Here is a 14,858-nt window from a genome sequence, read left to right as displayed (position 1 = left end):
TAACATTTCTGTAGGAGATTTTCACAGTATCTGCTGTTATTTTAACCTAACAAAGACATAAAACATTAAGATCTGTAGCATATATAGTATATAAAGCATTTGCAAGTGTCGGCTTGTATTTACAATATGATCAAGCTAAATATAAGTCTGAATTTTTAGACCAAGTAAATGCACAGTAAGCAATGTAGATATTTTAAAAAATGTATTCAATAAGATTCTGGAGCATTTAATCACATTTTCATGTTTGTTTTTATCACCTTGAGAGACTGTCACAACTGCCAACTGGAAACACTGGGAAAATACCAGAAACCCTTATCACCAGAGGCACGTTTACATCTTATTTTAACTATACGCTCAAGACCAGAGTGACCAAAACATGTTTTTTATACATCATTACCTCAACATCTATAAACCGCTAACGGTTACAAACAATATTAGATGCCATTTATTACTATTCTTCACTTTTAGACATTGGTCCTGCCCAGTCACAACCTGAGAAATACAAGTGTAAATGTCTTGGTTTTGCAAATCTAGGTACATCATTTAATTTAGGTGGAGATTAACGTTTATGAATTTATTAGACAACACAAAAAGCGCATTATCCTTACTGTAGTTTTTCTTTAATTGGAACACAATCTGCTCGCCAAAGTAGGCTATTCAAATACTATAAAATATATTCTTGTTTTTGGTTATTTATGCATTTATTTATTCCCTACCAAAATCGGATGTGTCAAGCGTTTCAGCACATTCGATCGTAACTTCTTGTTTCCGATTTCGGAAACGGTCGAAATCAACCGGATAGACAAAATCATGATGAAAAGTAGTCTCTATTTCATGTCTGTCATGTAAATGTTTTGCTCACACTCTAGTGCACCTGACATGACGCACTAGCACTAAATCTGAACGCCACACGTAAATATTTGCGTAACGTATTTGCATATACACTCCACGAAGCACCAATAAATATCCCGATCCTCGATTGTGGCGCTTAGCTATAAAATGGAGATAGATTTCCCAGTCTGTGTACCTTACCTATCAGAGAATTAAAACTGCAAATTCTGGATTAGCCTAATACTTACACTATACTAGCCTACTATTACTACTATACTACTAATAATAATAATTGGCACAGTCTGTTAAATATAGCAAGTTCGCATTTCATTCGTCTTACCAATCTTGTAAGTTGTTAGACTCTTTTAAAACGAAGAACTCCATGAAGACTGAAGTTGCTGCCCCGAGTGCCAACTACACCGGCAGGAAACGCAGTCTGATCGAAGATGCCAGAAAAGAGAGAGAGAGTGGCACCTCTGCCCCGGGCCCCTCTCATTACACAGACAACCTGGTGTTCGAGGAAAAGGACGGGAAAGCCACTTTGAATGTGTTCTTCACCCTCGGGAATGAGAAAAATGCAGGTTTGTCGAGAACGGGCAAGGTTTTTGAGGTAAATGGACAAAACATCTTTTGATATTAGCTTCAGATTGGTCAATTCATGCTTTCCTTATATGCACGCGTACCTGCGTCGACAGCATCACTGTGACAAGTTTTGGGATCATTCAAATGTACAGACTGTGCTATCAAGAGCTAAATGCATTAAATCATATTTCTAACCTAAAATGACCCAAATATTTGAAGTCTTAAATACTTTATGTATGCACATTTTTTGATTGTTTTCTAATGTTTAGACTTTCGATGCCAAGATTCACCACATTGAAACAAGACCGAGTAAAACGTCGAAGAAAAATGTCCAAGACCTGGAGTTCTTCGTCAAATGCGAAGTGCACAGCTCCGAGATTGACATTTTAATCAATTCCTTGAAAAGAGTAGCAGATGATGTGAGAACTATTAAAGAGGAAAAAGGTATGGTTAAGCTTTTTTTCTTTAATGCGTCTAATGCAAAGAAAATATATTGATTTTTACAGCATTATTATTATTATTATTATTATTATTATTATTATTATTATTATTATTATTATTATTATGTTGATTATGTTGAACTTAATATAAACCATTTTTTATTTTGGGGAAAATTACGTACAATATAATATATTTCTTTATTGCAGTTCCCTGGTTTCCTAGAATGATTGGGGACTTAGATAAATGCAATCACCTAATTACAAAATATGATCCGGATTTAGACCACGATCACCCTGTGAGTAAATTACATTTTCTTATAAATCTCATGATACATTTTGGTCTGATAGTGCAACGGAGACCTAGACACTAACATTTCATCCCGGTGTTATTTAATTCTGTAATGATATACCTAAGAGGCAACTATTATTGTTGTTGTTGTTTAATAAATCAATTCAGAGTAGAACATAATTAATTATTAAATTATATTTAATTGCAAATGTAGTGTTGCATCATTTTATTCTGACATTGTAAGGTGATGGACTGTCCATGGTCATATATTTAATTCTCCACGGGTGTCCAGATTACTTTCCAAGATGTTATTCACGGACCACGGCTAGGTTTCCGTTCCTAATGGTTAATGTGGAGTGCTCTAACCGTTAAAATGTGTATTGATTTTTGTTTATTCTGACTCATTTCTAATATCAGGGATATAGCGATCCAGAATACAGAAAAAGAAGATCCTTCATCTCTGAACTGGCTTTCAACTATAAAGAGTAAGAATCTGTGATCTGAACGTAATTGCATATGTCTTTATTATTAAATTATGTTTAATGCTTTTGATTCATAACATAATTGTTATGCAAAAGTACATATAATACAAAGTATAATATATTCCCTGAGCGTGCCCTGTGACACACAGACACACTATGGCACACATAACAGAAAAATCATAAACACCAATGAATGTGATTATTTGATCATCAGTGTAATATAAGTTACATTAATACAGACTACCACCAATGTTCTCCAGCATGTTCTCAAATTCTTAGTAAATAAATTATAGAATATAACTACAATCACTAAAAATAAATAGTATTCATTTTTAAATGATGGTTGTAATATAATGGATACATATTGTGCATATTGGGTCTGCTGGTAAATTGTAAACATATATGTGGTCCAGTTTCATTAATTAAACGTTTGTAAATAATAGAAAACATATGTTTGAATAAAAACAGGAATATAAATTAAGAAAGTTGATGGAGTGTAATATTGTACGTTTGTCTTTTTAAGGGGTGACCCATTACCTAGAGTTGAATACACATCTGAAGAAATCTCAACTTGGTAAGACAACGAAGTTCAGAATTTACAACAATTATAATCATTATACACTCACCTAAAGGATTATTAGGAACACCTGTTCAATTTCTCATTAATGCAATTATCTAATCAACCAATCACATGACAGTTGCTTCAATGCATTTAGGGGTGTGGTCCTGGTCAAGACAATCTCCTGAACTCCAAACTGAATGTCTGAATGGGAAAGAAAGGTGATTTAAGCAATTTTGAGCGTGGCATGGTTGTTGGTGCCAGACGGGCCAGTCTGAGTATTTCACAATCTGCTCAGTTACTGGGATTTTCACGCACAACCATTTCTAGGGTTTACAAAGAATGGTGTGAAAAGGGAAAAACATCCAGTATGCGGCAGTCCTGTGGGCGAAAATGCCTTGTTGATGCTAGAGGTCAGAGGAGAATGGGCCGACTGATTCAAGCTGATAGAACAACAACTTTGACTGAAATAACCACTCGTTACAACCGAGGTATGCAGCAAAGCATTTGTGAAGCCACAACACGTACAACCTTGAGGCGGATAGGCTACAACAGCAGAAGACCCCACTGGGTACCACTCATCTCCACTACAAATAGGAAAAAGAGGCTACAATTTACACAAGCTCACCAAAATTGGACAGTTGAAGACTGGAAAAATGTTGCCTGGTCTGATGAGTCTCGATTTCTGTTGAGACATTCAGATGGTGGAGTCAGAATTTGGCGTGAACAGAATGAGAACATGGATCCATCATGCCATGTTACCACTGTGCAGGCTGGTGGTGGTGGTGTAATGGTGTGGGGGATGTTTTCTTGGCACACTTTAGGCCCCTTAGTGCCAATTGGGCATCGTTTAAATGCCACGGCCTACCTGAGCATTGTTTCTGACCATGTCCATCCCTTTATGACCACCATGTACCCATCCTCTGATGGCTACTTCCAGCAGGATAATGCACCATGTCACAAAGGTCGAATCATTTCAAATTGGTTTCTTGACCATGACAATGAGATCACTGTACTAAACTGGCCCCCACAGTCACCAGATCTCAACCCAATAGAGCATCTTTGGGATGTGGTGGAACGGGAGCTTCGTGCCCTGGATGTGCATCCCACAAATCTCCATCAACTGCAAGATGCTATCCTATCAATATGGGCCAACATTTCTAAAGAATGCTTTCAGGACCTTGTTGAATCAATGCCACATAGAATTAAGGCAGTTCTGAAGGTGAAAGGGGGTCAAACACAGTATTAGTATGGTGTTCCTAATAATCCTTTAGGTGAGTGTATTTCCTTGTCTTTATCGTTTTCAATTTATTTCTTTATGATTCTCTTTTAGGAGAGAAGTCTACTGTAAACTGAGCAGCATTTACCCCACCCACGCCTGTAAGCAGTATTTAGATGCATTCCAACTACTGGAAAAAAACTGTGGTTACAAAGAGGATAATATCCCACAACTCCGGGATGTTTCCAGGTTCCTTAAAGGTATTACAGTATAAGATATGTTCACACACACACACACACACACACACACACACACACACACACACACACACCAATATAACTGATTTAAACAGGCCCCAACTTTCCTAATCTCTGTACTCCTATGTAGCAAACCTAATACCTACTACCTAATGCTGATGTTGAATTAAGATATTGATGGCGTTAGCTGTTCAAGGTCCTAATATCGTTCAGGCATTAAGTTCTCAAATCTTTGTTTTGCATTTTAGCAGGGAAACTACTAAATATTTCTGTTTTACTACTGTTTTTTTAACTGATGCATGAGTGACAATATTTTTTTTTGCTGCAGAAAGGACTGGCTTTCAGCTCCGGCCTGTTGCAGGGCTGTTGTCCGCAAGAGATTTCTTAGCCAGCCTCGCCTTCCGCGTATTCCAGTGCACTCAGTACATCAGACACTCCTCCTCTCCCATGCATTCCCCGGAGCCGTAAGTTATTTTTTTAGCCTATTGTAGGCGTTTTGAAATAATGAATGCTTGGTTGTAGTACTGGAGCAAAATTGTGTACTGTACCTGTTCATTATTTGGTGCTAAATGAAAACATTTGCTTTTTGAAAACATAAACAATACATTATTCTACAAGGATTTGTTTATCATTATAGATAGATAGATAGATAGATAGATAGATAGATAGATAGATAGATAGATTCATTATGGGTATCATTTTTGATAAATCAGGAGTAAGATTTGTAAAATAAACCATATGTTCGCCAAAATGTTGTCTCTGTCTCAACTCAGTGTTGTTTCTGCCACAGATGTACGATGCATTTAAACTGCAAACCGATTGTGTGTCTCTTTTTGCCCAGGGACTGCTGTCACGAACTTTTAGGCCACGTGCCAATGTTGGCAGACATGGAATTTGCTAAGTTTTCACAGGTAATAAATACATAAGTTAATAAATACATGTGTTTCTCTACATGCTTTTATCATTTAAATGTACTTCCTTAACATCCTAATCATAACATGTTTATAAGTTTCCTTCACTCTATGTTCTCCTGTAAATGTTTTAGTCAAGCCTTTTCCATCTGTTTGAGATTCGAGGGACCTGCTGACAAACTGCCGTTAATACTAATGTTTTTTGTCAGGAAATTGGACTTGCGTCATTGGGGGCTTCAGACGAGGACATAGAAAAACTTTCCACTGTAAGTCTCAGGATTTTATTCCAAACAGAAGATAAGACTAAAATGCATAGAATGTCATTCTCTAAGATTGAGTATTCTTATTTTTTCTCTGCACATTTACGGATGTTTACATATATATATGTATATATATTGTGATGACCGCGGCGATTTAGTTAATAAGGAAACAACAGTACTAGCTCCAACACGAAACTGCTTTTATTGGATTCAAACCATGGCCCCTATTACAGATGAGGCCACGCCAAAAAGAACAAACCTATACACAATAAAAGCAGCTTAAAACTAACACACCCGGCGCACATGTGCCATTCTCCAAAACCGGACGTTTTTTCTCTTCTTCACCTAAGACCTCTGACACGCATGACGTCCCACCCACAGTCGGATAGGCAGCTTAGAATCCGCCCCCTCCCACACAGCATGACTAGTCACAGGCTGCGCCCCCCACTTCTCGACCCACCAGGCAACCCAGGAATAACACTTCTGTGAGGGGAGGGAGCTTAACATACAGAACTATATACACAATCGAAAACGCACAAGACAGACACAAACAGAGACAGAACAAAAGTCCTTTCAAGGTCTGCCCAGGTTGCTACAATATATATTTCTGTATTTATTTCTGTATTTATTTATTTATTCCTGTAGATTCTGCAGTTTTTGTATAAACCATTTATCATCTGCATTGCAGAACCAAATTAAACAATAATTAATTTTTTGAGCTGCACCTACCATTTAGGTCGGTCCAGCTTTGCTGCTGGAGGGTTTTAAAATGAAAACAAGGTCCATTAGAGTTACAGTTGCCCTCCTTTATCAGTTTATGGTCTGCGAAGGGCATTATACTCCATTAAGACTAGACAGCCCTCCTGCGATCAAGTTCAATACATAATTCAATACATAATGCATTTTTCTATTAAATACACAATCCTTTGTCTCGGTGTTCGATTTTAAAATTTGATTTTACACTTTGCTGTTACATACTGACAAATTACAACACAAAACTGATGGAGATGATATTGTCTTATGATAAAAATAGGTTTTTGCTGAGAAAATATGACAACAGTCTAACACAGAGAAATCCCTAGGTTTGCAGCTTGGTTTCACAGTTGTTTAACAATAGCTATCCCTGCTAACTCGATGGGTCACTTGCAATATCATAGTCACGTCATAACTGGGGTTCTGTTTAAGTATGCTGTGAAGGTCAGTAAATACTGACCCCATTGGTAAAACCACATTTCCGAACACCCTAAGGGGAGATTTTACTTGTCTTGAGAAGAAACATTTCAGATTATCTTGTTACTTTTACAAAGGAAGTTCAGTTAGTTAATGATTCCTGCTGGGATTAGTGCTAGTAAGAGAGATAACAAAGAGCCCAGGTACTTTCTACAATATTATTTTGAATTGTCTCTGATTTTGTATCAGCTATATTGGTTCACGGTGGAATTTGGGCTCTGTAAGCAAAATGGATCCATCAAGGCATATGGAGCTGGACTCCTCTCTTCATATGGAGAACTTATGGTGAGCATTTTAACCGTGATTTGTGGTTTTCAATGGCATTTACCTTTTTTCCTTAGCCAATCCAGTGTAGCTTTGGCTACCTTTCTGAACTTTGCTCTATTTAATTTGCCCCAGTTTCTGCTGATGAGAAACATCCTCATAAAATTATATTCTCATTCTCAAGGGATAGTTAAGGCCTTTAATATTGTTTTATAACCATCCCTTGATCTGTGCCTTTCAACATTTTTTGCTCTCAAAGTATTTGCTTTGAAATGCACTTCCCAGCAGAGGGAACCTACAGGAACCGCTGAATGTATACTGAAATCATGAGTCACTGCAATTTAACACAGGTGGAGGCCACTTAAATTGCTGTGTGATTTTTGGAGGTGATTGGTTACAGCTGAGCTAATTTAGCATTGTGAATACAAGGAGGGTGGACACTTATCCATCTAAGCTATTTCAGTTTTTATTTTTAATATATTTTCAACAAGTTACTAGATTATTTTTTTATGTCTGAAGTTGTGGGGTAGGATGTGTAGTTAAATGAAACCTCTGCTGTTTTTCAGTATGCCCTTTCCAATGAGCCAGAATATAAGCCTTTCATCCCTGAGGTAACAGCAGTTCAGCCGTACCAAGATCAAAACTACCAGCCCGTCTACTTTGTTTCAGAAAGCTTTGAGGATGCCAAGACCAAATTGAGGTAAGAGCAATCTAGTGTTCATAAGGTATGCCAGTTATATGTTTCCTCAGATTCTGACACAAACCCTACCACAAGTGGACAACTCAAATAATTTGTAAGCTTCTTAATTGACTTATAGTCAAAGATAGCAGTGCTCAAAAATGACAATAAGTCGCAGGAAGGGAGTGAGATTCACTAAGAACAAGACCTTGGCTTTCCTTACTGGCTCTAAAGGTCTTTTAGGGAGTCCCTGAGCTTCCAGTCAGTTTATACTTGGTTCCCAAATGGAGGAATCACAATACTGCATTGAGGTTTCCTTCAAACTGCATTGTAATTAGCAGGTGTTCAAATATTTATTTAAATAATCCCTCTTTGGGGATAACCTTAAATATCATAGAGGGGCCCATGTGTTACTGCAGGACTGGATTATAACTACAAAGGGCTTGTAAAAGTCCCAGCTACTGTATTACCCAACCATTTTGTTGAAGGGGATTATCTTGCATGAGCTCAGTTCTTGCTTATCTATAGTAATGTTTTGTATATCATCATAATAATAATAATAATATAATGAGCATTCTCAATTGTAGATGATCTCATTTGACACATTCTCATGTTATACTCATGTATTACATAGTTTTACCCTTAGGTTGCAGACTCTTGTGTATACGCTTACAAACCACTTCATTACCTTCTACACAAAACTGTGTAACTGTTAGGAGATGCATTTTTACTCTTTCAAATGGCCACTTTTTTCGTGTGTTTTCCATTTGTATTATTTTTATGTTTTAAATTATGTATGCTTTAAATTTCAAAATTCTGACAGCTTGAGGAACATAGCTTGCTCACTGGAAAAGTGATTGAAGTGTCCAAACTAGACATCTTACAGTTTATGATTCATCTCACTGGTTCTCATTGAATTAATAATTTGCCCAAATCAGAGTTTATAAATAATTTGAAATAGTTTGGAGACTTTAAGTTAAATCTTAAATTATACAAAGCACTTGAATTCTCCTACTTTTGGTAAGCTAAACAATTTAAAAAGTCAAATTAAACAAATTATTAGTTCACTTAAGAAATTGAGAGCTCAACTGGAGATCAAAAACCTGTCAGACTATTGATGCCCAGCACTACTGGCTTGGTTGAATCCTAAATTATGGACATATATCCCTCAGTTTGTGGTATTCTAAACTCATTATTTTTCTCTCTCCATTTCTAGGCAGTATTCCTCAAAAATCAAGAAGCCCTTTTCAGTCCGCTATGATCCCTTCACTTGTACAATTGAGGTCCTGGACAAGCCCCAGAAAGTGAGGAATGCCCTCAGCCAGATGAGAGAAGACTTGAAAATACTTTATGCGGCCCTTGAGAAACTAGGCTAAAGTAGGGATACAGCAGCCTATAAGATATATAACACGGAGGCACACAAAAATATTTTGCATTTTGCAATTAAAATGACCAAAAATTAGAACTAATCCAATACATTCTTAATCATAAATTACATCATTACTTTCAAGAGAAAATTCCAATTGATATAGACATTAGTTAAGGTTTTGCTGTGTGTCATTTTAACAACATCATGCCTTGCTGTGGAATAGCTGTTTTAATAAAACCATATTAGTGAACACTACTAAAGCAAATATTAGATTTATTGCATTTATTAGATTGTTTCAATTTCATTTCCGTACATCTTTCAAATGTTGCAAGTGTGTATTTCAAAAGCGTTTTGCAGTCTTGAAAATGTGTAAAAACTGTAACAAAACCACATGCTGTATATAGTTACCTTCTACTATGTATATATAATCTGGAGAATACTTGTTCATGTTTTGTTTCTTTACTTCTGTACTCCCATATTGATATTATAGCAATGGCATTTGGTTTAAGGTTTTAGAAGTCCAGAAGTTCTCTTCATGAGTTTATAGTGATGTGTGAATCCAGGGGAACAAGCATAGAAAGCCTCCACTATTTGTTTGGTGATGTTTTCAAATGATTTCATGAATGTTGAATTTTATCATAAAGTTTACCTCTTTAGATTTTTTCTATAGGAATTTACCAGTAGATGGCACTGTGTTATTCTTAATTCATGTTTTTATTCATGTTTTTATTCATGCATCAGGGATATAACAGTAAATACTGTTGTTATATAATATGAATAAAAACACTACCAAACATAATATAAGAAGCACAGTGTTGCCATGAAGAAATGTGTCAAGGTAGAATGTGGTGTTATCATATTGGTATAATCATATTGGTACATGTGTGGGGTCTCACAACTACATTCTGTCACTGTTGGCAGTATACTGTTGCCCTGAATGTCACAGTGCACACTAGTGGTCGTGGTGCCCTCCACAGAAACCATCACCCTTGATATAAGCCGTGCGCGTATCATCCTAATAGGGCCTCCACACTGAGTGTCACGGGTAGGACAATAAGTAATATTTGAGCTGAGTCTTGTCACCTCACGTGTCATGAACATGATGCATTTGCAGATTTAACAATTTTAGATAATGTGATTGCCTTTCTGCACCTGCCACAAACATAGTACAACACACTAGTGCATGTGTATGTGTGGCTATTGTAAGTGTGCATATAAAAATAATGTTGAGAATTGCTGATATAAATATACAATTGTTGATTAAATACAAGATTAAATGCTATAACAGTTTGCCTTACCACTAATGGCTGGTATAAAAGGTGATTTTCTGCATTTTCACCACAAGATGGCAATAGAAAGTTGCTGTTCTGCTTTCAGTGAGCAATATTGATTGGTAAGACAAATACACGATGATTCATAATTCTGAGAAAATCTCTCTCTCTTCTCCATTCTAAATCTCTATAAAGAAGTTATTATGCCCTTTGGAAAATTTTCCATGCATGTAGAATTATCTGGTGGTTGTTTACCTTGATTTAGTTCTGGTGCAGCTGTTTCACTCCATTTTGTTCCAATGCTGTTCATATTCAAGATTGGAATGGCAGGCGATCATATTGGCCTTGTTCAAACAAAGAAAATGTACCGGAAAATCGGTAGCAGGTTATGATTATGGAGAGTGGTTTATTAACACAGTCCAAGAAATATACAGTGCTGTCTCTTTTTCCTCTCTGAATGTAATTAACAGTACAGTAACATTTCATACTGTACAATAAAATACTGCTACACGACATCCCAAGTGCTGCAGTTTAATGCAGAACAGTCTTTAGTTTTGGCCTTTACTGTGACTGCATACATAGAATTTTGTTTGTTGTTTTTGAAGACTTTTACATGGTGGATCCTGGCATCAATCGGCAGGGAAACAAAGCTGTTAATTGGAAGACACATTTGACAATGCAGGCCAGATCAGTAGAGATGTTTTGGGTGCTGGACTGATATATTGTAGTAATGAAGAGTAGTGAAGGTGCTACTTGGATGCATGGTTGTATTTATAAATTATGCATAGTTGAACTCAAAAGGAAACTGATACACTTGTTATTTTTGATTTATTTATTTACAAATTTACATATTTACTTAAAGCACCTCCTTTTGGTTTTTGGTTTCTCTGTACTGCAGGGCTGTGAAAGAAACAGGTTGCAAGTCTATGTCTATGGGAATACCTTTTTTCCCACAGGATCACAGGGAACCAGGTAAAGCAAGGGAAGGGCATAGTTACCATTATGGGAAATGTATATGTACAATATATTATTAGAGGTTTTATTATCTTTAACATAATTAGAATTTAAATATAAAAATATACATAATAAATATGTAATGTTTGTTATAATGTTACAGTGTATTACTTATGAAAAGTTGGAAGGAAAATGGTCATCAAATCAAAATTAAATAAAACATCATCCAAATTAGGGAAACAAATTACTTTTAAATATTATCCAGGGGATAATACTTGAACAAACCTTTGTAAAATTTAGTCTGCAGATGTTGACAAATGCTACGTTTCAATTCAGTTTCCTTATTTTTGTGTTTAAAGCCAAACAACCCAAAATAAGCCAAATTAAATAATGTGAAGGGAGTTTTGTTCCACTAGCGAAAGTCCTGGTGCATGAAACCGATGTAAGAGTAAGTATACACCTGTGGAAAGAACTGTGACAAAACCTTGCAATGACTGGAACTGATGCAATTCCAACCAAAGGATACATTGAATCTAAAAATTAAAACAAACCAAATCAAACCCTGTTCAAAAATGTTCTGAACAGATTGCTTTTTAAACGAACAACAAATTGATTTATATAAGCCACTAATTGCTTCAGTGTGTCTTGGAAGGCTTTCCCTTGATCAGCACTTGGCAGCTGAAAGCTTGGATATTCACAAAGCCAACTTAAGAACGTAAGGACATATGAATATTTTAGAATGAGCAGAGGCTGGTAAGTCCATCAGAGGTTGCCATCTTTTCCTGACACATCCAGTACTTCTATCACAGCATCATGATGAATGTTGAAATATCTCGGTATGGAAGTAGATTCAAGATTCATGAAGTAGCTTTGCCTTCATACTGCAGTGGTAGAGAGAAAAGTGTTTTCTAGTATAGGCAGAGAATCTGCCCTTAGTTTTAGATTTGCGTGTGTTTTCTGCTCGCTTATTCAAGGCTCAACTTAGTGTCACTTGCTCAGAAATTAAGTTATTTTAATATGTCTTCATAACAGAACTTAACATAAAATTAACATAACATTACATGACTCTGATGTATTTCCTGTGGGGAGTGGGGAAGAAAATCGGTTAACAGCTTGTGCTTTGTTCTCTTTCCTGACTTCTCTTAATGGCAAACTGGAGGATCCATGATGAATTATTTAAACATTTTGTTTGATTAGAGTGCTGCAGCCATGTTTCAAAAACTGGAATGCAATTGTATGGGGAGAAATCTGATTGGAAATGAAATGGGGCACTTTTATAAAACCAAATATTATAATGAGAATCACAGAAAACATAGCAATCCACATGCAAGGAATATTCCTTTTAGATTTCAATGTTTTTTTTCCAGAGGGCAGGGTAGGGTCAATATAGGCAGATTTGCTTTTACATTTAACACTGTTCCACTTTAAATCTGACAAGATATAAGAACAAATTCTGATGTTTCCCCTAAGGTTCAAACCCTTGCCTTTGGGTAAAATGCCATCCAGCACCACCCCAAATAGAACCAAATTCAAAACCAAGCTGTTAATGGCTCAGGGCAGTAAATATCAAAGGAGGAAGATGTAAAAGCAAAACTGCTATGCAGGCAGATCTGCTTTGGTAACTCAATGTATATGTGTTTTGATCAAGCAAAGGGTTGATGCTTTAATAACAGCAACTAGCAGGAAATGTAAAAGGGAAACAAGTTGAATAAGTGGCTTAATTCTCTTAATAATAATAAATATATACATAAATAAACAATAAATAAACAATACATTTTATTTATGAAGCTCTTTTAAAGAAACTCAAATCGCTGTACTGTCAAATATGAAACAAAGATAAATAACTACAAAATAATGTACATACATTAGAGTATAACAGTGCAGTAGCTAAAGCTCACATTCCACAGGCAAATAAAGATCAGATATAGGAGACATAATCATGGTCAACTTCGGGCTCATAATCAGGCTTGGAAGAAATCACTGCTTTGACCTACCCATGGATTACAAACTTTATTCAAAGCCATCCATGCTTCTACATTTTCTAATAATACAGAGATGGTACAGCATGTGTTGGGGCTTGCAGAAGTTATCCTCCTCCTTCAGGAGCTGTTTGTGAGTAGAACATGTGATCTGTTTCCTATGCCCTAAGAAAGAGGACCTTATCATTGAATACGTCACACGTACAGTCATGGTGGGGTTTGAATGCTCAATCAAGTTCAGAGAGGACAGAATTACTGCATATTAGTCTAAGAAATTCCCAACTTATTTTTTAATTTGTATTTATTTTCCTCCCACAGTTTCAGACATGTGTTTGACCATATGTAATGTGTATAAACAAACTTTAATATATATTATTTTATTTTTTTCACATAGAAGGACATTTTTCTGTAATGTTCTATAACAAATGATTTCTTCACCAAACTAGTGTACATCGTCATTCATACCCTTTTGTCCTTTTTCTAATCTTTTAATTGTACACTTCTCATGTATATATAGATAGATACAGAAAGAGAGAGAGATAAGTATAGATATCTATAAGGAAAAAATATATATATGTATATATATATATTAAAGGGAGATAAAAACAGAAATGGTTACAGGTCAAGTAAAAGGACCAACTGGCATGTTTTTCTATGAACCCTCATTTATTAGCTCATGATAAAGAAATAGTCAGCAGGATCAGATGTTTACTATAGCTACACCCCATGGGTGAGACAATGCACTATATCTGACTGGCTGCTTTATTTTCCTATCAAAGACTTTGAAACCATCTATGGAAATTCACCATAACAATTAGATCATGGTGACAGAAAGGGCGTTTGTTTAGCTTTGCATTTTCCTGTCCTTAATTTATCTGGAGTTATTGTACCCCTTTGAGAAGCCCTTTGAAAGTGTATGCCATTTATAGCCACATGTGTGCGCCACATTAATGATGCTGCAGTTTTTAATCACTGGCTTTGAACGCATTCATGAAAAAATTAACTTTAAACAGATAAGTTCTGCAGAATAACAATAACATAGTCCTCTTGTGTGTATGATATACTGGTATATTATATTGTCTAGTAAATTATAATTATTTTTCTTTTAATTATTATTATTATTATTATATTATATGCAACTTCATCAAAACATTGTCTAAAAATGCAATTTTCTCCATTCAACACAACCTAATTATTTGAAATAGCTGTTTTAAGGCCTAAGAAATAGGAAGTCACCAGAAAAACTACAAGACCATTTTTAGTATATGCTTGTATTGTTTGA

General features: G+C 35.8%; 1 protein-coding gene across 2 annotated transcripts; it reads left to right on the top strand.

Annotated features, from left to right (window-relative positions):
* The first annotated feature begins 3 nt into the window (after window positions 1-3).
* Window positions 4-13,873, top strand: th2 (tyrosine hydroxylase 2). 2 transcript variants are annotated; one of them, XM_066705489.1, is made up of 12 exons: window positions 4-1,441; window positions 1,683-1,857; window positions 2,061-2,149; window positions 2,560-2,627; window positions 3,148-3,198; window positions 4,517-4,662; window positions 4,988-5,123; window positions 5,501-5,570; window positions 5,780-5,836; window positions 7,250-7,345; window positions 7,891-8,024; window positions 9,220-13,873. In XM_066705489.1, the coding sequence occupies exons 1-12, from the start codon at window positions 1,214-1,216 to the stop codon at window positions 9,377-9,379; spliced, it is 1,410 nt and encodes a 469-aa protein (XP_066561586.1). In that variant the 5' UTR covers window positions 4-1,213; the 3' UTR covers window positions 9,380-13,873. The 2 variants fall into 2 exon arrangements, with proteins under 2 accessions (XP_066561586.1, XP_066561587.1); XM_066705490.1 differs by having other exon boundaries at window positions 1,321-1,412.
* Window positions 13,874-14,858: the final 985 nt, after the last annotated feature.

Source organism: Amia ocellicauda, chromosome 5 (genome assembly GCF_036373705.1).
Source record: "Amia ocellicauda isolate fAmiCal2 chromosome 5, fAmiCal2.hap1, whole genome shotgun sequence".
In the NCBI taxonomy this organism is placed as follows: Eukaryota; Metazoa; Chordata; class Actinopteri; order Amiiformes; family Amiidae; genus Amia; species Amia ocellicauda.
This window is presented reverse-complemented; position numbering and strand designations above follow the sequence as displayed.